The sequence below is a fragment of the Eulemur rufifrons genome, chromosome 7, assembly GCF_041146395.1.
Source record: "Eulemur rufifrons isolate Redbay chromosome 7, OSU_ERuf_1, whole genome shotgun sequence".
NCBI lineage: Eukaryota > Metazoa > Chordata > Mammalia > Primates > Lemuridae > Eulemur > Eulemur rufifrons.
In genome coordinates this window covers 63,836,776-63,864,052 of record NC_090989.1, presented here as the reverse complement: position 1 = coordinate 63,864,052, position 27,277 = coordinate 63,836,776, and the positions used below count along the sequence as shown (strand labels likewise).

The 27,277-nt window shown below is 32.8% G+C and overlaps 1 protein-coding gene across 2 annotated transcripts in view; it reads right to left on the bottom strand.

Annotated features, from left to right (window-relative positions):
• Nucleotides 1-27,277, bottom strand: part of STXBP5L (syntaxin binding protein 5L) — a 303,406-nt gene that overhangs the window by 92,825 nt on the left and 183,304 nt on the right. For both annotated transcript variants that reach the window (XM_069472686.1, XM_069472687.1), the window contains exons 10-14: nucleotides 26,434-26,588; nucleotides 17,421-17,493; nucleotides 13,676-13,823; nucleotides 12,379-12,446; nucleotides 1,439-1,479 (exon numbers count right to left, since the gene is read on the bottom strand). In XM_069472686.1, coding sequence (XP_069328787.1) covers nucleotides 1,439-1,479; nucleotides 12,379-12,446; nucleotides 13,676-13,823; nucleotides 17,421-17,493; nucleotides 26,434-26,588 — 485 coding nt within the window. The remainder of the gene's footprint in view (nucleotides 1-1,438; nucleotides 1,480-12,378; nucleotides 12,447-13,675; nucleotides 13,824-17,420; nucleotides 17,494-26,433; nucleotides 26,589-27,277) is intronic.

The window sequence follows — 27,277 nt, the reverse complement described above, 5'->3', positions numbered from 1 at the left end:
GCTATTAAACATACTGTAATTCATTGCAATATTCTGAATGTGATAAAATATTTTCTTTAAAATGAATTTCTTCAAATATTATGCATGCTTAAGGGCAGTATGTACTCTAATAATTAGTGTGAAAGTGTCCTGTCATATTTCAAAAGCTAAGGAATGACTCTGAGGGGGTGGGGAAGGAGCAATGACATTACTATGCAATTGATTTTGTCCAGGAACAAACTCAACATGAAAAGACTCAACTCTTCTGAAGACTCTGTTGCCCTTTGGAGTTTCCCTTTAAGCACTTGCTCTTTACTTACTGTGTGAGGTCAGGAAGGGGCCTCAGAACACACAGCTTTTAATCTTTTCCTCTTGCTGATGGTTTGCTTGATTGCTGAGGGACTCTACCTTATGGGCTATGAGTATCATCAATATTTAACCTTTTTCCTCTGATATTCTGTTTATTACAGTCTTCCTTAAAAGCTCTTCACTTCTATAGCTTCAAATATTACTTTTATGCTGCTTCTTCATGAGTTTCCATTCCCAACTATTCTTCTTACCTGCTGGATATTTTTATTTGAATTTTCTGGTGTTACTACAAAATTCAAACTTCTAAAGCTCTCTTGTATTCCTTATTTCCAAAAGAGCTACCTACATCTTCCTGGTTACTCATCCTCAGATTGCTAACTTGTTCTTCTCTTCTTACTCCTGACCGTCAAAATCTTAACTATCTTCTAAAGCTCACATTAAATATGACCCCATCAAAATACCCTTCCTGGATCTACCTGGTCCAAATAAAGTCTCCCCCATTTCTCATAACAAATAGAATTTGGGGTACTACAGTTAGAGTTATTATCATATGGTTTGCTCTGGAGTTACATGTGTACATTCCTGTATCTTTTCTAGTGACTATAAGTTTTCCGAAGGGTATATATGAGTACAATGAAGTCTTGGGCATCTTTGCATGGACTTCACTGTTGAACAGAATATCTTATTTATTACTTAAGTTTCATAATTCTCAAGAATTTAAAAATAATTTTTACATTTATCAAATAATTTGATCTTCACAGGACTTAGTAGATGAGTGGGGAAGAAAAGTGAAGACTAGAGGGTAAAAGCACTTGGCCAAGACCACACAGGTAGGAGGTGAAGGAAATTCCTTGAATAGAGTTAATTCAACAGAGTTTGGTACTTTTTCCAATGCACCATACCTCTTGTAGATATAATTGGTTGCTACCAAAGAGTGACTTAGTCTTGTTTGTTTTATATTATAGAAGAAAAGTACAGTAAATACTTTAAATTCATCTAACAATATAGGAAATGGATTTTTGTAACACAGCCATATATATGCTAAAAATATATCTGAAATGTTAATTGCCCAAACTAAAACCTGGTGGATGGCTACAAGCAAATGTTAACCAAGTGGTTTCTGTTATACAGTGAGAAACTTGAAACTTACTTGCAGAAGCATCCCAAAATTTTATTGATCCATCTGCATGACTAGATAAGAAATAAATTAGCATTAGTTAAGGTATATTAAATAAAAAATCATAATCACTCCAAATGTATGAAAACATGACTGTTGTTAAACTTTTGATTAAAAAATGCCATTATAATGAAAACTAATATATAAGCCATTTATAAGCTCAAAACAATGTTTTATTTTTTAAGTATACTAAAATCTAAATATTATTAATAGAAAAAGAACAATTCCTTAGATTTTATGGTAAGAAGATTATGTATATAATAGAGAGCAATGAAAAATGGCCTGTGGAAAATGAATATTTTATGTAAATGAAAAAGATAAACTGACAGAATTCTAATATTAATATAAGCATGAAATGATTATCACAGTAAAATTAAAGTTTCATGATATAAAAGTAAATCCCTAAACTTATCTAGGTTTATCATTATTTGGTAATAAATAATTTAATGTCAATTCTATAAAAACTCATCTAGAAAATAGAAGAGGCTGGAATACTTTGCAACACATTTGATAAGGTCAGCATTATGCTGACACCAAAACCAGAAAAAAATGACATATCCCTCATGAGAATAGGCATAAAAATTGTCAACAAAATATTAGCAAAGAAAACCAAGCAATATATAGAAAGGATAATACATCATGACTAAGTGGGGCTTGTGTCATGAATGATAGCCAGTTAAACATTAAAAAAAAAATCAACCACCATATTGTAATTCACCATACTGACTGTGGTGTTATATATATTGGTTTTTATCCATGGTTCCTATGGAGTTTCATAACTCCCATGGTCCTTTTTACAATGTTGAGACACTTTAGCCCTCAGAAGCAGGCCTCAGAAGATAGAATCTCTCTCTCTCTGACCTTCCTCCTGGCCTCTTTTCACCTGCCCAAGGCAGGACTCTAATCAGATTGTGGGTCAAAAGATCCTCATTCCAGACATGGTCTTGCCCCATACCCTGAAGGAAGGAATGCTACACAGAGAGGCCAGGAAGAATCTAAACAGACAGGCCTTGCTAGGTTTAGACTATGCACTTTTTGTCCAGTCACATTTCTACATGGCTGTCAATCATGCCTATGTAATGAAGCCTCCATAAAAACCCAGGAGGACTGGGCTTGGAGAGCTTCTGGACAGATACCTGAACACGTGGAGATTCCTGGAGGGTGGTGTGTTCAGGGATGGCATGGAAGCTCTGTGCCCCTTCCCCCATACCTTGCCCTATGCATCTCTTCATCTGTATCCTTTGTAATATCCATTATAATAAACCAGCAAATGCAAGTGTTTCCCAGAACTCTGTGAGCCACTCCAGCAAACTAATCAAACCCAAAGAGGGAGGGGGTATGGGAACCCCAACTTGAAGCCAATCAGTCAGAAGTTTCAGAGGCTTAGAACTTCTGGGGTATCTGGGGAGGGGGAGGTGTCTTGGTAACTGAGCCCTCACCCTGTGGGATCTGACACTATTTTTGGTCAGATAGTGTCAGAATTGAATTAAAGGACACACAGTTGGTGTCTGTTGCTTGGTGTATGGGGGAAAACTCCACATTTGTCACAGAAGTCGTCTTCTGTGTTGATTGTTGTGGAATGTAGAGGAAAGCATGGTTTGAGGAGTGATTTTCCCAAAGCACTGAGAGATTAAAAGAGAAAAACCACGTGGTTATCTCAATAGATGCAGAAAAAACATTTGACAAAAATATACCATCCATTCAGGAAAAAAAAACAAAAACAAAAAAACCTCTCAATAAACTAGTAACAGAAGAAACTTCTTTAACTTCATATAGGGCGCCTAGGAACAACCTACACATATCACCTAACACTGTGGTCCCCAACCCCCGGGCTGCAGGCATCTACTGTCCATGGCTAGTTAGGAACTGGGCTGCACAGCAGGAAGCAAGTGGCAGTGGCAGGTGAGTGAGTGAAGCTTCATCTGTATTTACAGTCATTGTCTCCCATCACCCCCAGATGGGACCATCTAGTTGCAGGAAAAGAAGCTCAGGGCTTCCACCGATTCTGTGTTATGATGAGTTTTATAATTATTTCATTACATATTCCAGTGCATCAATAATAGAAATAAAGTACACAATAAATGTAATGCACTTGAATCATCCCTAAAGGATTCCCACACCCCAATCTGTGGAAAAATTGTCTTCCATGAAACCGGTCCCTGGTTTCATGGTTGAGGACCACTGGTAACATACATAATGGTTAAAGATGGAATGTTTTCCACCTAACAACAGGAACAAAGCAAAATTTGTTCCCTCTTACCATTCTTATTCAACATTATATTGGAGATGTTAACTACTGCAATACAGAAGAAAAATAAATAAAAGGCATACAGACTGAAAAGGAAGAAAAAAAATTGTTTCTATTTGCAGATCACGTAATTGGCTACGTAGAAAATCCCAACGATATTACAAAAAGGGTACTGGAACTCATAAAAGAGTTTATCAAGATTGTGACATACAATGTCAATGTAAAAAAATCAATTATATTTCTATTTAATGGAAAGAAACATTCTGAAATTGAAATTACAAAACAGTACCATTTACAATAGTACTCAAAAGAAATATTCAGATATAAACTAATACAATTTGTGGTAGATCTGTATGCTGAAAATTATGTTGATTAAACAAATGAAAGGCATTAATAAAAGGAGAGATATAATGTATTTTTGATAATTGTATGACTTACTAGATATTGGTTTCCCCAAATTACATGTAGATTCAATGTAATCTCAAAATACAGCAAAATTATTTTTGTAGAAATAAACTGATTCTAAAATTTATATAGAAAGGTGAAGGGCCTAGAATAGCAAAAGCAATTATGAAAAATGCAAACAAAGTTGGAGAACTCAAACTACATAAGCCTCACCCTAAAACTGCAGTAAATTTATTGTGCTACTGGTGAAATACAGACACATATATCAATGAAACATAGTAGAGTCCAGAAATAGACTCACATTTATATGGTCAACTGATTTTTTTTGAGAGTGAGGTAGTCATTAATTGAATGGCTGACTTTACTTTGTTAACAGTTTTATTGAGATATAATTTACATACTATAAAATTCAACCATTGTGAGTGTACAGTTTGATAATTTTTAGTAAGTTTATATAGTTGTCACACCAACAGTATCATTTAGTTTTAGAACATTTCCATCACCCCAAAAAGTTACCTCATGCCAATATGCAACCCTCTTTCACATCCCCAGTAGATCCCCACTGATCTACTTCTTGCCTGTATAGATTCATTTTTTCTTAGAATTTTTATATAAGTGGGACCTACATAATATTTATTCTTTTTTGTCTACGTCTTTCACTTAGCATAACATTTTTGAGGATAATCCTTATTGTCACATGTATCAGTGGTTTGTTCCTTTTTATTGCTGAATAGTATTCCATTGTATGTATAAACCCCATTTATCCATTCACCTGTTCACAAACATCTGGATTTTTTTCAGTTTTTGGCTATATGAATGACTTTGTTCATGTACTCTAATAATATATCTATAGATACTTTAAAAATGCTTTTACTGAAAAATCCTGAAGGATGTTGGTCTGAGGTTCTACATACCCTAACAATATTTAATTCTATTTTACTTTTTATCATGTAATATATATGAAAAGAACAATATGTAACATAAATTTAATATATAGGATATAATTGTATTGAAACCACTCAACCAAAGAACTAACATTCCTATTAACTTGCATCTATAGCTATGTTCTTATTGATTCCATCTCCCCTGCCTCCTTTGTTACCAGAAGTAACCACTATCCTGAATTTTTTATCATCCTGTTGCTTTTAATATTATCACATTGTGTATGTATAAACATTATTTACTTTTGCTGCTTTTAAAAACTTTATAATAATGGTTTCTTGCATTTTTCCATATCCAATTATAAAATTCATCCATACTGTTGCTTGTAGCTGTATTTCATTCATTTTCATTGCTACATTTAATTCATAATTGTCCCTCATGTGATTATACCACAACTTCAATCTTCTTTGGTCATTGGGCAATATGGTTGCATCTTTTACTTTTCTTTCCTTTTCTTTTGCTATTATAAATAATGCAGCTATGGAGAATCTTGTACCTGTCTTTTATTATTTATGTATGTATAGGAGTAGAATTGGTAGGAGATAGGGTATGAAAACATTCAAATTTATAAGATAATTCTAAAGTGTTCCAAAATTTACAAATTTATACTCCCATTTTACAATACAGAAGAATTCTCGATTTAAATCCCTTCCAACACTTGCTACTAACAAATTTCTAAATTTTTTGTCAGTATGTGTTGAATGTAAACTGGTATCTCATTATGGTTTTAACTTGCATTTCCCTAATTGTTAATTAGGTCAAACAACACAAACTTTCTCTTCTGTCAAAGGCCCCATTCAAGTCTTTTGTCCATTTTTCAATTGTGTTGATTGCCTTTTTATTATTAATTTGAAGTTGTTTATATACTCTAGATACAATTTTGGTGGCTATATAGGTTACAAATATCTTCTTCCAGTTTGTTGCTTGCTTTTTCATTTTCTGTTTTTTTCACATTTTTATTAATACATTACTTATATTTCTTGAGTCATTTCTTTTTAAAAAATTTTAATTTTTAATAATTATGGGTACATAATAGTTGTACATATTTATTGGTTACATGTGATGTTTTGATACAGGCATACAATGTGTAATAATCAAATCAGGGTAATTGGGGTATCAATCACCTCAAACATTTATCATTTCTTTATGGTAATGTATTCCAAAAATATAAAGTTAATTATATTTTCTAAATATTCTGTGTTCTTACTAATTTTTTCTATTAATTAAGAAGAGAGATTTCTGTCCAAACAGAATTTTTGCTTTGTCAATATCTCCTTGTATTTCTGTCAATATTTGCTTTATAAATTTTGAAGACATTATTGAATACAAATTTAAAATTGTTATATCTTCCTTTTAAACTGAAACTTTTAATGTGATAAGTGATCTACTCTGTGGGAATATTTTGGCTATAATGTCTATTTTATCTGATTTTACCTTGGCTTCACTAAATATCTCTTTGTTAGTATTTACAGTATGTTTTTTTAATCCTTATACACTGAAACTTACTGAATACATATGTATTAAAAATGTGTTTTTAAACTACACAGATTTGTATTTTTTTCAATGCAGAGTTCTAAAGTTTATTTTAGCAGGAAAATTTTAGCCCATATATATTTAATATAACTATTTATATAGTTTGCTTAAATGCATTATTTTATCTGGTACTTTATAATAGTTCCCTTACTGAAATATATTTCTTTTTCTCTATATTCACACTCCTTTTAAAGATATTTTTTATTGTGGCCAAATTCACATAAAATCTACCATTTTAAAGTATACAATTCAGAGGTATTTATTACATTTATAATGCTGTACACCTCTACCCAGAACATTCTCATCATTTTGAGAGGAAACTCCACAGCCATGAAGCATCACTCCCTTCACTCTCCAGTAAATACTAATCTACTTATTGTCTCTAAGGATTTGCCTATTCTGCATATTTCATATAAGTGGAATTATATAATATATGGCCTTTTACTGGTTTCTTTTACTTAGCATAATGTTTTCAAAGTTCATCCACTTTATAGCATATATCAGAAATTCATTACTTTTTATGGGCAGAATAATATTTATTGTATGGGTATAGAATTTGTCTATTCATCAGTGGATGGGCACTTGGACTGTTTCTACCTTTTGGCTATTGAGAATAGTGCTGCTATGAACATTCACATACAAATTTTTGTTTAAACACTTACTTTCAATTATTTGGGGTATATACTTAGGAGTGAAATTGCTGGGTCCTATGGTAATTCTGTTTAATTTTTTAAGGAACTGCCAAACTGCTTTCCACAGAAGCTGCACCATTTTACGTTCACACCAGCAATGTAGGAGGTTTCCAATTTCTTCACATTCTCTCCATACTTCTTATTTTCCATTTCTAAAATTGTAGCTGCCCTAGTCAGTATGAAGTGGTATATATCATTTTGGTTTGAAATGCATTTTCCTAATGACTAATGATGTTGAGCATCTTTTCATGTGCTTGTTAGCTATTTGTACATCTATTTTGGAAAAACATCTACAAAAGTCTTTTGTTTATTTTTTTTTTTAAATTGGGATATTTGCCTTTTTGATGTTGAACTCTAAGAGGTTTTTTTTTTTTCATATTTTGGATAGTAAATCTTTACCAGATATATGATTTGAAATATTTTCACTCATTCAGGGTTATCTGTTCACCTGACAAAGACCAGTTTATCTATTTTTTTCTTTTGTTGCTTATGCTTTTGGTATAATATCTAAGAAATTATTGTGAAAATCAAGGTCATGAAAGTTTATCCCTTTGTTTTCTTCTTTGAGTTTTATAATCTTAGCTGTAAATTTCATTCTTTGATTCAATATAAGTTAACTTTTGTATATGGTGTGAGATAGGGGTCCACATTTGTTCTTTGCATGTGAATATCCAGTTCTTCCAGTATCATTTGTTGAAAAGATGATTCATTTGGTCTTGGTTCCCTTGTCAAAAATCAATTAGCCGTAGATGTATAGTTTTATTTCAAGACTTGCAATTCTATTCCATTGAATTATATCTCTAACCTTATGTCAGTACTATACTATACTTAATATTGTTGATAGGTTTTAGAAACTGACTTTAAGTGAAACAATGTATAAGGAAATGAATTTTTTTCTCACCAACTTTATAATGAGATGATGCTATTTGAGGACCTACTGTACATCATTTCACTTAAGGTTGCAGTTTCCAAGAACCTATGGACGTTAACTGAAGACTTACCATACTGTTTCGATTACTATAGCTGTATAGGAAGTTTTGCAATTGGGAATTATGAGTCCTCCAATTTGGTATTTTTCAAAATTATTTTGACTATTTGGGATTCCTTATAATTCCGTATGAATATTAGGATAAGCTTTTTCATTTCTGCAAAAAAAAAAAAAAAAAAAAAAAGCCACTGGGATTTTGATAGGAATTGCAGTGAATATGTAGATTGCTTTGGGGATATTGCCATCTTAACAATTTAAGTCTTCCATTTCATGAACACAGGATGTCATTTCATTTATTTATGCCTTATTTAATTTCTTTCAGCAATGTTTTGTAGTTTCTAGTGTACAAGTCTTTCATTTCTTTGGTTAAATTTATTCCTAAGTATTTTATTCTTTTTGATCCTATTGTAAATGGAATTACTTTCTTTGCAGATTTTTCATTGTTAGTATATAGAAACACAACTGATTTTGTGTCAATATTGTATCCTATAACTTTGCAGACTTCATTTATTAGTTTCAAATTGTTTCTCAGCAGATTCTTTTTGACCTTTTATGTAAAAAATTATGTTATCTGTAAATAGGGATAGTTTTACTTCTTCGTTTCTATTGCGGATGCCTTTTATTTTTTTCTTCTGGCCTCACTTCTCTGGCTAGAATTTCCAGTATAATATGAAACAGGAGTAGGAAAAGCAGGCATCCTTGTCTGGATCTTGATCTCAAGGGGAAAGTTTTCAGTCTTTTTCCATCGAGTATAATGTTAGCTGTGAGTTTTGAAAAATGCCCTTTACCAGGTTAAGCAAGTTCCATTCTTCTCCTGGTTTTCTGAGAGTTGTTGTGGTAGTTGTTTTAAATCATTAACAGGTGTTCAATTTTTTCAAATGCTTTTTTTGCATAAATTGAGATAAGTATGTATTTTTCTTTTATCCTACTAATATGTGTATTACCTTGATTGATTTTCATATGTTGAAATATTCTTGCATTCCTAGGATAAATCTCACTTATAAATCAAGATTTATAATTCTTTCCACACACATAATCATGTTCATCGGTAAAAATAGTTTTATATCTTCCTTTCTAATCTTTATATTTTTATTTTCCTTATATTTTTTGCCCTACTGAACTGGAGAGGTCTACAAGTTTAATGTTCAATATGAGGGATAAGAGAAGGAATCCTTGTCTGTTTCTCTATGTATGGGACCAAACTTCAAATATTTCATGAATAATTACAATATTTGCTGTTGGGTTTGGTGTTTTTTTTTTTTTTTTTTTTGGAAGCCCTTTTTCAGACTACAGAACTACTTTTCTATTTCTAGCTTGCTAGGAGGTTTTTTTTGTGATCATAAATAGATGTTAAATGTATCAAATTCTCATTTAATTATATGATCATGAGATTTTTCAAATTTATTTACTTAGTGTGGTTAATTATATTGATTGTTTTTTGAGTATTAAACCAGCATTGCATTCCTGAGATAAAATCTACTTTGTTCTGAGGCAGCACCCTTTTTAAAATATCACTGAATTCTATTGCTTCACATTTTATGTAGGGTTTTACAGGCATATTCATGAAGGAGATTACTTACAAATTTCCTTTCTTGTGATGTGCTTGTCAGGTTTTGGTATCAAAAATATAGTGACCTCATAAAGAGTTGGGAAATGTTGCCTCTTTCTATTCTCAGAAAGATTTTGTTAAAAATTGATGGTAGTCTTTTTTAAATATTTAGTTGCATTCTCCATGAGGATATTTGTGTCCAGAGTTGTCTTTGTAGAAGGTTTTAAATTGTGATTCACTTCCTTTAATAGATATATGATTATTCACATTTTCCATTTCTTCTAGTGCCAGTTTTGTAGGCTTTTTTTTCCCTATTAATCTCTTATATTTAATAGCATGTTGGTCATAAATATCTTTGAATTGATGATAAAATTTTAGTGATATTCTCTTTTTATTAATGATTTTAATTTTTTTCTATTTTTCTTAATTAATCTTCCAAAATCTTCACCAAGTTTATTATTTTTCTTCATAAACCAACTTTAGCTTTGCTGATCTTTGCTATTGTACATTTGCTTTATTTTCTTTTTTCTTAGCACAATTGCATACTGGGAAAACTTTCTATTTCATCAATTTCTGTTCTTGGCATTCTATTCTGTTTCTATCTTTTTTTTTCTTTTTTTACATTTTTGTGATTACTTTGACATTCTTTTTAATGTCATAAGATAGCTAATTAGATAACTGAATTTTAGTTTTTCTTATCAACATACAAAGTTAAGAGCATGTTTACCTCTAAACATAGGTTTAGATGCATCTAAATGTAATGATACATTGTATTTTCACTATCTTTCAGTTTGAGATATTTAAAAGGTTTCTATTGTAATTTCTTCATTATCCCCTAAATTGGGAGTAAATTGTTTGATTTCTAAAAATTGTGAATTTTCTTTATATATTTTTGTGATTGGTTTCTACTTCAATTCCACTATGGTCAGAAAACATTTTATATATAATTACTATCCTTTGACATTTATTAACACTTGTATTATGGCCCAGCCTAAGGTCAGTTTTGGTGTGTATCCCATGTGCACCTAAAAAGAATGTACATTCTTGAGTTGTAGAGTATAATGTTCTAATCCTATCAGTGAAGTCAGATTTATTAATCATGTTCAAATCTTTATTATTATGGAGTTTTTCTCTGATTTTTAAATCAGTAGTAGAGGTTTATAATAATTTCTATTATTTATAGAAGATTTGTATTTTTTTTTTTATTTTTTCTATTTTTAGTAGAGATGGGGTCTCGCTCTTGCTCAGGCTGGTCTCGAACTCCTGACCTTGAGAGATCCACCCGCCTCGGCCTCCCAGAGTGCTAGGATTACAGGCGTGAGCCACCATGCCCGGCCGATTTGTATTCTTTTCTATCAAATTTTGCATTGTATATTTTGAGGCTCTGTCCTTAAAATCCTAGTGGATTCACCATTTTATTATTTTGAAATAGTATCTTTTACCTTTGGTAATGCTTCTTGCTTTAACATTTGCTGTGATTGGCAGAATTCTAAGATGTCTCCCAAGATTCCTATCTCCCAGTGTAATGTCCTGTGTAATCTCCAGGACCATGAATACGATAGGAAAGATATCACTCCCATAATAAGGTTAGGTTATGTTGACTTGCAGATGATAATTTAGTCTGGATAATCTCTTGATTTCAGTCTCATGGTAGCCTAGCACAGATCTCAGTCATATAGTACAGATGACTGACCTACAGAACTGTGAGCCAATAAATGGGTAAAGGTTTTCTATCTTGATAGGCTTCCCCTTTCCCCATCCCTTGGCTAAAGAGAACTAGCTTTTGTTGAGATTTTTTGTCTGTTCTCATTCATACTTCTATGTTACTAGCTTATTCAGCTCCGATTCTGGGATATATGAGGAAGAAAGAAAACCTAAGGAACTGATCACAATGTTGTTTTTTGGGTCTTTGGGGCCCTAGCCAGACTGATGCTCTCCACACTTCCCAGTCATTTTATGTTTGTCTTACATATAATATCCAGGGTTTTTACTTGTACTTAGAAGAACAAGGAAAAGTACCTCTATTCTATCTTCCTATAGCAGATCCCTTATCATATTTTAAATCTCATATTTATCTTTAGCTATATCTCTCTTTTCATTCCTAATATTAGGACATGAAGTGAGTTGCTATACAAAGCAGATATTTCTGGTGCTGTAAGTTTTGAAGCATACTTTAAATAAATATCTACCTGATGGGGATACAGAGCAGTGATTCCTGGATTTAGCAGGTATCAACAGATGTTGGTAAGGGCCATTCTAAAGTTAATATTCTATTATTTCTACATGAAGACTTCTCTGACTAAACTCTTATGATTCCCCCCTTTTGACTTTCTCTTGGTAATATAATTTATGTTTATATTTTTTGTTATAATTCTCTTTCCATTGGTTTGACTCTGTCTTCCACCAAGATTACCATCTTTGGATAGAAGCTGTTTTATAATTTTATTTTTATCTAAACTATTAGTCTGCATAGAGCAAAATTATGGAAAAGCATCATGACTCAGTAAACATCTTTTTGTTGATGAACTGATAACTCACAAAATACATTCCACTTACCCGGTGATAATAATTTCAGGATATGTTTGTGCCCCAATGTTCCAAGCTCCTCCACTGATTGGCCACTCCTAAATAGATTATCCAGGGAGAATATATACATTTTATTTTTTTAGTTTGAATGACTTTGAAATTTAGAATGAAATACTTTAAAATAATGATAAAAGGTTCACTTAAAATTAAATAGCTGTAAAATAATCAAGGATGAAGTATGTAGATATTTTTAATTCTTTCATTGAACAAACACCTCTAAATGTACCATTCCATCTCCTTTAAAAATATAGAGTTTAACCAATATTACCATTCATATAGACAAATAAAAGTATTTTTTTTTTTTTGAGATAGGGTCTCACTCTTTCACCCAAGCTAGGGGGTAGTGTTGCGATCATAGCTCATTATTACCTTGAACTCTTGAGCTCAAGTAATCCTCCCACCTCAGCCTCCCAAGTAGCTAGGACTACAGGCATGCACCATCACAGTTGGCTAATTTTTTAAAAATCTGTGTACAAATGGGGTCTTGCTACATTGCCCAGGGTTGTCGTGAACTCCTAGCCTCAAGTGAGCCTCCTGTCTTGGCCCCCCAAAGTGTTAGGATTACAGGTGTGAGTCACTGTGCCCAGCCAGAAGTATTTTTAATTCTACAAATACAGTATTGCTACACATGTCACAGAGTCTGTGTACCATCAAACTATGGTGGTGCCATTTAACACAGACTCTATACAAGTAGTGCCTCTTAGAGTTGTCCATCCCAATGGCCCTGGGCAAATAATAGAAATAATAGATGGTCTGTTACAATTGCAGATATATTAGTCTTGTAGTAAACATATCAGAAAAGAATTCTAGAATGTTGTTTAAAAAATGACTTTTAATAATTATGTCCCTTAAATAATTAATTAATAAATGCTAAGAAGAAATGACTTGATTTTCTTAACACATAATCCTCCATCTATGACTCTTAATTTTCTTAACATATAATCCTCAATCTAAAATAAAGGTTACATTTTATGATTCAAATATGTTAGTTTACGTATACACTTAGTACATAAATTTACATGCTAGATAAGTATATCTTAGCATATAGTTAGTGTATAAGAAATTTATATTTCTGTAGACTTAAAGCTATGTAGCATTTAGGAAATTTGAATTTTAGAAGTTATATCTTTAATAGATGTTAGCCTATGACTTCAAAAAAATTTAGTTCAACTCCTCTTATAAGGAAAGTCAAAAAATAAACTAACAGGAAAAAGTATGATCATGTGATACAAATACAAGAAAAGTTATTTATAATTTCTGCTTTTACCTTATTACTGTATCCTTGTTTTTTATGCTTGACTCCTATAGAATAGAGTACTAGAATCAAATCCGCAGGGCAGTCAGCAAAGTATGCTGTGCATGTAACTGGTGATTCATGAATGTCCATAGGATATGGATTTTCAAAGATTGGAAAACTAATAGATAAAGATAATGTATTAATGTAATTTTGAAAAGATAAAAAACATGAAATATTTTGATAATGTAAACCCTAAAATGTTTCTAAATATTAATTATAAATTTCACTTAATTGTTTTTAAGCACCACAGAACAAAGATCATATGAATAAGAATACTCGGCACACTTATAACTTTGACTCAACAGTACAAAAGCAATTTATGTAACCAAAACGTTTGTACCCACATAATATTCTGAAATTAAAAAAATAAAAACAGTTATTTATAAAACATAATATTAGTACTTGTAGAATTTTACTTAAATTCATCTTCTTCCCATAATTCCAACATTCCACAGTGATGCTGCTTTGCTAATATGGATATGATAAATTATATTAAATTGAAATTATGCAACAAGTTGACTTACTAGTCAATTTGTTAAAAATTATATCAACTAAATACTTTATGTACATCTTTAAATATTTGTATACTTATAAATATTGAAATATTAGTCAATTTTGACATGTTTTTCAAAGGAAGTGCTGTGGTTTGGATGTTTGCCCCTCTAAACGTCACACTGAAATTTGACCTCAGTGCTAGAGGTGGAGCCTAAAGGGAAGTGTTTGGACTATGGGAATGGATCCCTCATGAATAGATTAATGCCCTCCCTCAGGGGTGAGTTCTCACTCTTAGTTACTCTGAGAGCTGGCTTAGCACTTCCCCCTTATCTTTCTTTCTTTCTGTCTCTCCATGTGATATCTGCACATGCTGGCTTCCCTTCACCTCCTGCCATGAGTGGAAGCAGCCTGAGACCCTTACCAGACATAGATGCTCAACCTTGGACTTCCTAGCCATAATTCTAGCAGAATCATAAGCCAAATACACCTTTTTCCCTTATAAATTACCCAGTCTCAGGTATTCTCTTATAGCAACATAAAACAGGCTAAGACACGGAGGCAATATATAGGCAATTTTTAATTTTTTTGCAGGTGTAATTGGAAAAAAGTATGTTGTGTATAGGATGTGTGTGTGTGATTGTGTATGTTTTGAAGATCGTTTCCTGTGTAAACTAGAAGACATAATTGGAATGAAGATTTACGGATGCAACAAATTTCATTTCCTCAAACCTACTATAACCTTAAAAACATGAATATAGTATCAAATTAAAAATTCTTGTAGCTATTTAGGACTTCATACATACTGGGCACTCCACTAGGAGGAAATAAATATTATTCCATGCTACATCTGTTCTGGTCTGTATGATCACATTACTTCTAATACTATGGGTTTTTGGGAGGATGAGTAGCGGGTGTTAAAAATAATGTTCTCACATTAGGAGTTAGGAATTTAGTCCAATCTCTAGAGAACGGGGGGGGAGGGGGGATGTTGGCTGAGATTCTCTTTCTACCAAACTGAAATCTTGCAGATGGTATCTCATATAAAAATAGTTGTAAAATCACGTGCAAAGGAGCAAGCTAAGTTTAGTAAATGACAAGTAGGTTAAACCAGAAGGATCAGAGATTACCTGTGTCAGAGTAGAAATTATTAACATTTCTGAGATTAAAGAGTTAAAAATAAGATGAATGGATCACCTTGAAGACCAGATCTACAACTTGTGATTTGATAATAGCAAGGGTAACAATGATAGGCTCCTGACAAGGTGAACAATACAGTGAGAATGTTTGGGAAAAATTATTTTAGTATATTGGCAAACAGTAGGCAAAAAAGATATTCAAAGGAGAAATAAGAACAAAAATTTACAATAGGACTTTAGATGTAAAATGTAAACTAGTTGTTCTTAAAATAGAAATGAAGATATAAATCCAAGAAACTAAGAAGAGGAAATACTTATAAGCCCTAATGCTTGCTTTCATGTTGAGGATTAAATGGGAAAAAAAGAAAAAGAGAAAAAAACTTGAAAAGGATTCCAAAGTTACAACTTGTTTAACATTCAACATAGCTGAGAGAATACTATTTGGAGGGAAAGAGAATATGTTCAGTTTTTGACATATTAAATTTCATATAATAGCCAATGAAATGGTACTGTCACAAAGATCTTAATACATGGTGCTAAAGAATGTAAATGTTAAGATAAAAACTTGCTAACAAATGTTAATTCACATAGTTACATAAGGTAATGAAAAGCACACAAATAAATGCATAAAATGTTAATGTTTATGTTGAATAAATTTTATAATAAAAAACATAATGAAAAAATAAATGTATATGCTGAAGAAACTAGTTATTAAAAGTATAGTAGATGTCAGACAATTAAACAAGGTACGAAGACACAACAAATATGATGCAGAAAGAAAAGTTGAGTACCAAAGAGATCAGAGGAGTACATTTTAAATAAGACCTGTATTAGAACTTCTTAGAGGAAGAATCATAAATCTTTATATGTATACAAAATTTAATCAAGTTTAATGTTTATAAATAGGGCAGCTAGTCAGAATTCACAGTTAGGATGATTTTATGGACCACATGCTACCTCCCCTTGAAAATACTGAGAGATTATATGCTGCAAATTAGCATAAAGAAGAACTCTGGTCCTTACATTTACAAACTACATGGAAAGTAGAATTCAGATTGTAATTTATTCAACAAAAATTTATTCAGAGCCTACGCCATGTGTTACTCCATGTCCTCCTTCATAGTGACTCCAGTTTAACAGGGAAACAATCTTTAAGTAACAACAAATGGAAATTGACACAAATGCATCTGTGTCAAAGCTACGAAAAGAGGAATGTGGAGGCTATAAGAGTCCATATCAAGATATTTGACCAAATTATATAGGTAATGAAAGATTTTTTTAATGAAGAAGTGATATCTGGCTTGAGATTCTTACAGATAAGATGTTAATAAAGAGAAAAAGGGAGGGAAGATTAATTCAGATAGAGGAGAGAGAATGTTCAAAATTCTGATGCAAATAGAGGGGGCTAAGAGAAGATTAGTGGGTCTAGAATTTATAATGAGGGAAAATTAGTTTCATGCTATCATCATTCATAATGAAAGTGTGTAGCAAGAAGACAATGTCCATCAATTTCAAGTCTACTTTTACTGTCAGTGTAAAGGAGTGAAGAGCACCGCTGTAACAGCAGTATTCCCTATTTGTTTCAATTGCCTGCAACATAATGAAAAAGTAAAAAAGAAAATAAAAGAAGGTCCTCATCTTCTCTGCCACCGAAATCCTGGTCTTCTGTATTATCTGCAGTAGTTCAATAATACTTTTATCATGTGTCATTTTCCTTTAGTCAACAGACTAGCAGATGGCCAGTTATTGTATTGTACATGGTTTCATAACAATTCCTTTTGCTTAAGGACACAGCAGAAATGAAATCCATTTTATATGTCCTGAGTCTACAAATGCTTCTGTCCAAACATCGGGTGCTGCCTTTAAGACATCTTACAATTTTCTCAGTGTTACCCAAACACTCCGGGTTTAGTTTTCATCATTGAACCAAACTGCATTTCTATAATTCTAGCAAAACAATATTCAAATAAAGAATATTTATTATCTAAACAATACCAATGCCAATTATCTAAAGTTTGCTTCTGTGTTTTAATTATAACAAATAGAGTTTTTAAATTTTGTTGATCTGTACATGGATAACTTACTTGCTTTGTGTCAGGTCAACGACAATGAGATCTTTCTCCAGAAGTACTACAACAGCATAAGGTTCTTGAAATTCTACAAGTAAAAACAAAAAATTGAAAAGTTTTCACATTATGTATTTTATATAATCACCAAAATTTCATTTCCTTTATCTCCTGAACAAATGTTATTTCAATGATTTGAAAAGGCCAAACTAGAAGCCAAAATAAGAAGTAACAAAGAGCACTTTAAAAGAATAAATATATGTTGTATTTCTCAAATTTAATGTTAAGAGCACTACAGAGAACAAGGAAAAAATGAGAAGTTGCATTGTATAGAGTTAAATATATCTCAATAATCATGGGGTTGTAAGTAAGTAGTGGACTATGTGAAGAGAATGAGTCTGTCACCTAATCTCATAAACATTTATTCTATTCTCCCATAACCATAGTATTTTAGATCTGATTTCATGCCTATAATGATATGTACTGAGGAAATAGTAGTGCTGCTTCTTTGGGATATGATGCATGTTCATCTCCCTATAAGAACAATACTGCTTATATTAAAAAGTTTATTTTCAATTCAACGTGATTTAAAATGTACTTATAGATTGCCTACTATGTGCCTAGGACTATATACCTCAAGAAAGCAGAATATGAGAATATGCTAAGATTTCCAAGTTCCAAAAATTTAACCCCCTCTCTTCCCCCTTCTTCCTCCCTCCCTCCCTCTTTTCTTCCTCCCTCCCTCCCTTCCTTTCCCTTCCTTTTTCTTTCTTTCCTCCAATATGTTACAGAAACTGTTTTAAGAACAAAGGATATATGGAGAACAAGACTGACAAGGTACTCATTCTCATGGCGTTTATATTCAAGGGATGTTTACAAACCGTGAACAAGCAAATAAGAATTCAGAAAGAATGTGAACTATGAAAAAACAAGGGTATGGCATAAAAATGATTTGTTGTTGGAGGAGAAGGTGGGCTAATTTAGAATGGTCAAGGAAGACATTGTTTTCCATCTATAATAAAGAACTAATGAGGGAAAGCCACAGTGAAAGAGTTATTCTGAATTTAAAGGAAAGATATTTATAAAAACATTTTACATATATGATATTAAGTTTTCAGTAGCTAGAGAAGATATTACTATTTTTCCATTTTACAGAGAAAACAGGGGTATAAAGAGATTAAGAGATTGGCACAAGATTACACAAGTAGCATGTAATAGAGCTGAAACTTCAACCCAGGCTTCCTGACTCTAAATTCTACTTTATTTTCATTATACCAGCAGTTTCTACTAGCTAGTTTGAGAGGTATTTAATTCTAAACTCAACAATCAGTTTGCAGGAATTTTGTCCAGAGAATTCAAGTCTTGGGTGGGAAACTGAACTACACGAATAGATGGCCTTCACAGTCCCTCCAGTCCTGAAAAGCTACAGAGTCTAGTCATTTTTATGTTTACATCTCACATGCATATGAGAGAAAAGCTCAAACACACACACAGACACACACACACCGCCCTGAGGAAGAAGAGGCATGCATTGGTGTTTGGTACTTGGGCATATATCTATGTGACCGTATGCACTCTGTACACTGTTTGCTACTCAAACTGTTCTCAAACTGAGACTTTCCCCCTTCTTTCTTATCTCTTAGAGCTATTTTAAGTTTTCCAACATTGTTTCAATATTTCTTGGGGGTTTTGTTTTGTTTTGTGTTTCAGTTTGAAGAATGGTGAGGCTCCATACAACTATTAGGTTATTAAGTATGGAATATCTGATTTCCTTAAGTAATAAGTTTGATAGTTAATATCTCTGACATTTCACTTTGATACTTTTTTTTATTTCAGAATATTATGGGGTTACAAACATTTTGGTTACATATAATGCCTTTGCCTCACCCAAGCCAGGGCTACAAGCATTCCCTTCTCCCATACAGTATGCTCCGCATCCCTTAGTTGTAAGTTTACCCACCCTCACCACCCCCCTCCCACCTGACTGGCACCCAGTGAATAATACTATCATGTGAGCACCTTAGTGTTGATCAGTTAGTACCAATTTGATGGTGAGTACATGTGGTGCTTGTTTTTCCAGAGTTGTGATAGATATCTGACTTCAAAGGATGGGCTCCAGCTCTATCCAGGATAATATAAGGGGTGCTAGTTCACCATTGTTTTTTGTAGTTGAGTAGTATTCCGTGGTATACATATACCACATTTTATTAATGCACTCATGTATTCATGTTCACTTGGATTGTTTCCACATACTTGCAATAGTGAATTGTGCTGCCACAACCATTCTAGTATAGATGTCTTTATTATAGAATGTCTTTTTTTTGGGGGGCGGGGTAGATGCCTAGTAGTGGAATTGCTGGATCAAATGGTATTTCTATTTTTAGGTTTCTGAAATATCTCCAAATTACTTTCCACAGGGGTTGTACTAATTTGCCGTCCCACCAGCAGTGTAAGAGTGTTCCAATCTCTCCACATCCATGCCAGAATTTGTTGTTTTGGGACTTTTTGATAAAGGCCATTCTCACTGGAATTAGTTGATAACTCATTGTGGTCTTGATTTGCACATGATTAGAGATGTTGAGCACATTTTTATATGTTTGCTGGCCCTTATTCTGTCTTCTTTTGAAAAGTTTCTGTTCATGTCCTTTGCCCATTTATTAATGGGGTTGCTTGATTTTTTTCTTGTTAATTTTCTTAAGTTCTATGTAGATTCTTGTTACCAGCCCTTTATCGGATATTTAGTATGCAAATATTTTCTCCCATTCTATAGGTTGTCTATTTGCTCTAATGATAGTTTCCTTGGCGGTGCAGAAGCTTTTTAATTTGATCAGGTCCTAGTTATTTATTTTTATTGCTGCTGTGATTGCTTTGGGGATCTTCCTCATAAATTCTTTGCCTAGGCCAATATCTCTAAGAGTTTTCCGAACACGTTCTTCTAGAATTCTTAAGGTTTCATGCCTTAGGTTTAAATCTGTTATCCATCTTGAGTTGATTTTTGTGAGAGGTGAGGATCCAGTTTTCCTGGCACCATTTATTGAACAAAGATTCTTTTCCCCAATGTATATTTTTCTCTGCTTTGTCAAAGATTAGATGACAATATGAGGATGGTTTTACATCAGAGTTCTCAATCCTGTTCCAAAGGTCTGTATCTCCTTTCTTGTGCCAGTACCATGCTGTTTTGGTAACTACAGCCTTGTAGTAAAGCTTGAAGTCTGGTATATTGATGCCTCCCAATTTGTTCTGCTTGCTTAAGACTGCTTTGGCTATATGAAGTCTTCTCTGGTTCCATAAGAAATATAGAATTATTTTTTCTAAATCTGTAAAGAATGATGATGGTATTTTGATAGGGATTGCATTAATTCTTTAGATCACTTTACATAGTATAGGCATCTTAACAATATTGATTCTGCCAATCCATAAGCATGGTAGGGTTTTCCATCTGTTTACATCTTCTACAATTTCTTTTCTCAGTAACAAAATAGGCATAGATGGGACATACCTTAAAATAATTAAAGCCATATAGGATAAACGCACAGCCAATATCATATTGAACAAGGAAAAATTGAAATCATTCTTTCTTAGAACTGGAACCAGACAAGGTTGCCCCCTATCTCCACTTCTATCAAACATAGTGCTAGAAGTCCTTGTCAGAGCAATCAGACAAGAGAGGGGAATTAAGGATGTCCAAATGGGGGCAGAAGAGGTCAAACTCTCACTGTTTGCTGGTGATATGATATTATATCTAGAAAATCCCAAGGATTCAACCAACAGACTCTTGGAATTGATAAATGAATTCAGGAAAGTCTCAGGATACAAATGTAACGCACACAAATCAGTGGCATTCATATACACCAATAATAGTCAAGCTGAAAATCAAATCAAAGATGAAACACCATTCACAATAGCATCAGAGAAAATTAAATATTTAGGAATATATTTAACGAAGGAGGTGAGAGACATATATAAGGAGAACCATGAAACACTGAGAAAAGAAATTGTAGAAGATGTAAACAGATGGAAGACACTTCTTGTTTTGCTTTTTTATTCTGAAGGTACATTCTCATTCTTTCCAATGCATGTTTTGACTTGTGATTATCTTTCAAATTTTTTAGAGCAATTTTTGTGAAACCATAGAGAAGTCAAAAATTCACGTTATTTTCAAATATGAGTTCCATCGTGGAAACAATGCAGCACAGAGATCTCAAAAAATCAATGAAGTGTTTAAGAACAAAATGACTAATGAACACACAGTATGTTGATGGTTTGAGAAATTCCATTCTTGTGACTTTAATCCTCAAAATGAGCCACGTGGGTGACCTGAGACCAAGGTGGGTAATGATGAGCTGAAAGCTGTAGTGGAAGTGAATCCATCTCAACCTATGTGTGAATTAGCAGCAAGTTACTGCTCCAACAATACTGGACCATTTGAATCAAATGGGCAAGGTAAAGAATCTGGCTAGATGGGTTCTGCATGAATTAAACGAGCATTGGAAGAGAAATTATCTCTAAGCTTGCCTTTTTTTGCTGTCACAACATAAAGGTGCACCATTTCTACACTGTATTGTTATGTGTGATGAAAAATGGATTCTTTTTGATAATCACAAGCATTTGGGACAATGGTTAGATAAAGATGAAGTGCTGAAACATAGTCCAAAATCGAATATTCACCAAAAAAGCTACTTATGTCAATTTGGTGGTCCAGTGCTGGTATTACCTACCACAGCTTCATGAAACCTGGTCAATCAATTACAGTGGAAGTCTACTGCAACCAATTGGATGAAATGATAAAGATACTTGCAATTAAGCAGCCGAGATTGGTCAATAAAGACAGGCCAATCCTCTTGTAAGACCACATGTTGCAAAAAACAATGCTGCTCAAACTACAGAAGTTGGACTTGGAAACTCTCTGTCATCCACCATATTCACCAGACCTTGCACTAATTGACTACCACTTCTAGGCTTTGGACCACTTCTTGCAAGGAAAAATATTCAATTCTCAACAAGCTATGGAAAACACCTTTCAAGATTTCATCACCACTCACTCTCCAGGCTTCTTTGCTGCTGGCATAACCAAGCTACTGTTAAGATGGCAAAACTGTGTGGATAGTTTACGCACATACTTTGATTAATTGTACTGCTTCTTATTTGAGATATAATAAACTAAACTTTTCATTCAAATCATACATTTCATATTTAATGACCTAATAGTTATTTCTTCTTTGTCATCTCTCCTCCCTAAGAAAGTCATTGGTTAGGAAGCAATTACTACAAAAATAAAATGGCTGAGACACTGCCATGAATTAGCTAAAATCATAAATGGATAAATTATCATTTTAGGTAATTACATCCATTTTACATTATTGTTTCTTTATAAATAACACAAACTGGCAGCAGAAGTTTCACCTTTGTAGAAGTACCTTATGTACTGCTATGACCAGTGAATAAAAAGATTTCCTGAGGAGTCAATGTTAAGTTCAATTCCATGTGTATTATTTACTAAAACTTTTATCTTGGTGAGATTAGTTAACTTCTTTGATCTTTAGTTTACCCATTGAAATGGCACAATAATAACTACCTTAGACTGCTGTGAAGATTAGATGAAACAATGAATATGAAGATGTTTAATGCAATGCCTGGCATATAGTAGGTGCCCTATAGATGACAACCGTATTACTCCCTTTATTAGATTGGTTTGTTTCTGAGCAGGCTGGGTCTTTTAACCCTAGCCCCCAAGAGGGTGAAAAGCTCTATCATAAATAATACTTCTCTGAATAGAAATTCATTATTTATGGGGCTTGGAGATGACTAGATACAGTTAAGTCTAGATGTTAAACTAACAAATTCTTTTTATAGTCTGTTAATTACTCTGGGTAATACTCTTGAGATAAGAGAATTAAAGAATTTGTGTTCTCTGAGAGATGAATTGAATTGTCAGATATCAAAAATGATTCAGAAATATTAAAAATTGTTAATAATTTTGTTTTGTTTAACATATGTATAACACATCTCTATGTGGCTGTAAAGAAAATCGAAGTTTCCTATTTACTAAAACAAAATCATAATTTTAATATATTGTTAAGTGAAAAAAATATGACACAGAACAGTATATAGAGTATGCTGTCATTTGTACAAAAAAGATAATATATATAAATGAGTATGGAAATCCATAGATCATTTTGGGGAGAATATGTAAAAAACTTAGTAACATTCATTGCTGGTTGATGGTCAGTGAGAAACTTTTCATTATATACTATTGTGTATTGTAGTTTCTTTTTTCTCATGTATTACTGTTTCAATAGTTAAAAACACATTTAAGTACAGTCATGTGCTGCTTAACAATGGGGATATATTCTGAGAAATGCATTGTTAGGGGATGTCATCATTGTGCAAACATCATAGAGTATACTTACACAAACCTAGGTGGTATAGCCTACTGCACACCTAGGCTATATGGTATGGCCTATTATTCCTAGGCTATAACCTGTTACCTGTACAGCATGTTACTGTACTAAATACTGGAGGCAACTGTAACACAATGGTAAATATTTGTGTATCTAAACATAGAAAACACACAGTAAAAATTCTATATAAGAGATAAAAATGGTACACCTGTATAGAGCAGCTCCATTATAATCTCATGAGACCACCATCTTATATGGGGGCTGTCATTGACTGAAATATCATTATGCAGTGCATGACTATAGTTAAGAAAACACATTTATATTAATATTTTACTGAGCAAAGTTAAACTACTCCTAGCCTCTGACAAATGAAAACTTCTGTTCTCATTAGCACTTTTCTGAAAAACAAAGATTTATATTAATATATGTGGCTTGGAAGTGAATAGGAATGGTTACTGTGCATTTATACTTTATTGAACATTATTAGAAATTGCCCTAACTTGTCTATTGATGTACAGAAATTTATATACACATAGACATATGGAGTTTGATTTTTTCACTCACAAATTCTCAGTTTCTATTGTTGGTACATCTTCTTCCTCAAGGCTTTTAACAGGAGGCACTTTCCTAAGCTCAGCTTTTGGTCTTCTGTTCTTTCTGTTCTTTCTTCCTATATTCTTTCTTCATTCATTTTCATAACTCCAAAGAACATTTATATTTTGATAATTCATAAATAAATATTATAAGATCTTTTCTGTCTCTTTTTCTGTTCTCTAAACAACTCTGCTGACTCACAATCAGACTTACTTTTCTTTCTTTCCAAAAATTGCTATTATTGTGCAGGTGTATGAAACCACTATTATTAAAATATGTAGTTATCTTTGAATCATCTATCATGTCACTCCCTAATTCAGTTGTTCACCAAATTCAGTGGGTTTTCCTTATTCCATTCCTTCAGACAGTACCCTGTTTCAGGCCTTGGTCATTTTAAATCTACATTATTGCAAAAGCCCCCCAGCTGGAATCTGGAATTTCAGATTTCAGTGTCTCTCTCTTTAAACCCACATATTCCTTTTGGGTAAATCTTATTAAAATCACTACTTTCTCTTGTCTTAGTATTTCCTCAAAATTCCTCTGTAGCTCCTTATTTTGAAACACCTCTAAATTTTGATCTCATCCTAGCAAACCTCACAAGTTCTGAAATGTTCACTAAATATCCTTTTCAAGACTTACCTAAATCTTACTTTTTCTGTGAAACTTTGCATGAATATTTCAGTCATTGACAATTTAACTAGCTTATATATTGATACATTATTTATACTCTGAACCATATAACTCAGCACTTAATTAATGTCTTATATTATTTAAACTTAAGTCATAGTTATCTCACTCATCTGACTGCATTTTATGCAACTTGACATCAGAAATCATTTTCATACTTCATCTATATGCTCAATAAGTCCTTTAGTACTGAGGCTATAGAAGCATTCAATAAATATTTGTTAGTTAATTAACAACACAGGCAAATTGTCTGTCCCTAGTAACGCTGGAAGTAAAGTGCTACATTGATTGTTATTTCATATCAATTTATCCCATGTTTTAAATATGCAACTAAATAATTTAAGATAAATTATATTTAATAAAACTCATAACATATATGTATCTTTGTAGTTTATAAAGTATGTTCACTTAACCTTCCAATAATCATGTGGGGACATTATTATTGTTTTTCTACAAGTGATATATAAAACTCATAAATGTAAAGTGACTTGCCCAAGGTCACATAGCTATTAATAGTAAGTGGCAGAGCTAAATTATAACATCAAATATTCTATCCCCAAGTCCAATGCTATTTCCCTTATATTTATATGTTTCCTCTTGAAAATGTAGCAATATATTTACATATACTATGTTGTAATCATAAACTCATATTTCCTTTTTATGTTTCACCTTTCTCATTTTTTAGATTTCATTAAAATATTTCTTCATTATTATATTTCATTATACAATTTGCATATAATTTTAGACTGGTTTTTATGTTTACAAAGTCTTTATTTATATTTGGGATGATAAAATATAAGCATCTCTCCTCCTGAAGGCCATTCTAATTATTCTCAAAGTTGAAATAAATCACTAACCACACATCAGCAATCCTAGAGTAATCAGAGGTGCTGCAGTTGCATCTGAAGCAAAGCCAGATGTGAAACAGATGCAGCACCACCAGAGTTACAGATCACTGATATCAGGTAAGTGCTTTAACTTTGATTGGCTTTGGGATGGGATGGGTGGAGCTGGTCTAGGAGAAGCTATTAGGAGACCTCAGTTTCCCCAAGTGATTTCACCCCAAACCCCTATCGGACCCTCCCAGCTCAGCTTCCACCATCCTAATCAAAGTTTAAAGCACTTACCTGATATTAGAACCTGAAATGCCAGGACTGCTGCACTACATCTGTCTTACTTCCAGTTTGTCAAGTAGTACAATTGCAGAACCTGCTCCAGCACCTGTAGCTCACAGTGTTATATCACAATGGACGTCTGCTGCCAAAACTGAAAATATTTTACCTTAATTTTGTTAGGAACTTATCAAAAATTATTTTTTCAACATTAATAGTTTCATTTTAGTTACTTACCATTTGGATATGGTGTTTCACATAAAGTTAGAAATTCAACAATAGGATGATCCATTTCAAGTACTGTAATTGCTTTTCCATGCATGATGGTTAAACTTGGTCTTCTGCAAGCTTTGTCATAGGACAGCCCACCAGAGAATATTATGAATGGTTCACTACACAGGAAAAAAAAGTTAGTGAGACTGAGGAGGTCCTTTAAGATGACACAAAGTCACATGACTGAGCCTATAAAGAACAAGTTTGATTATATATAATGTAATTTTTCAGAAAGTAAAAGGCTTTCCTGGCCCCAAATTTCTCAATCAACAAACTATTATTCTACCATTTTCCTTTTTCTAGATGTACATTCTCACCATTATAATTACAATGGATCAGTCTAAAGATATTGCAGTGGGGTTGGGGAAACGCAGTGAGGTTGGAAGGAGGTGGAGATGCTCACTGACTCTCAAAAAGTCATCTTCACCTAAATTAGTTAGTCTCCACAGTCTAAATCACTATTAGACAATTAGGATATGCTAGAATATCAGATCAACAAGTTGGCATGTGGGGTGTGAAATGTGACAGTGGAAAGCCCAGAATGGCAGAGAGCAACACGAAAATCCTAGACAATGGTGTTTCTGTTTAAAAAAAGTTACGATAAAAAGATGGAGAAAGATAATATGTAAGGAAAAAATAGTTCATCAAAGATAAATAGCCTTCTTGGTTTTACTAATACTTATGGCCAGCCAGCTCTATTTATGTTGCTCAACTAATGTCAAACAAAATTTTTATAGTCTATTAGTCTGTAAGATACAATTAGATAGTAAGGTGAAGTTGAGATGACTATAATATATAGCTATATGAA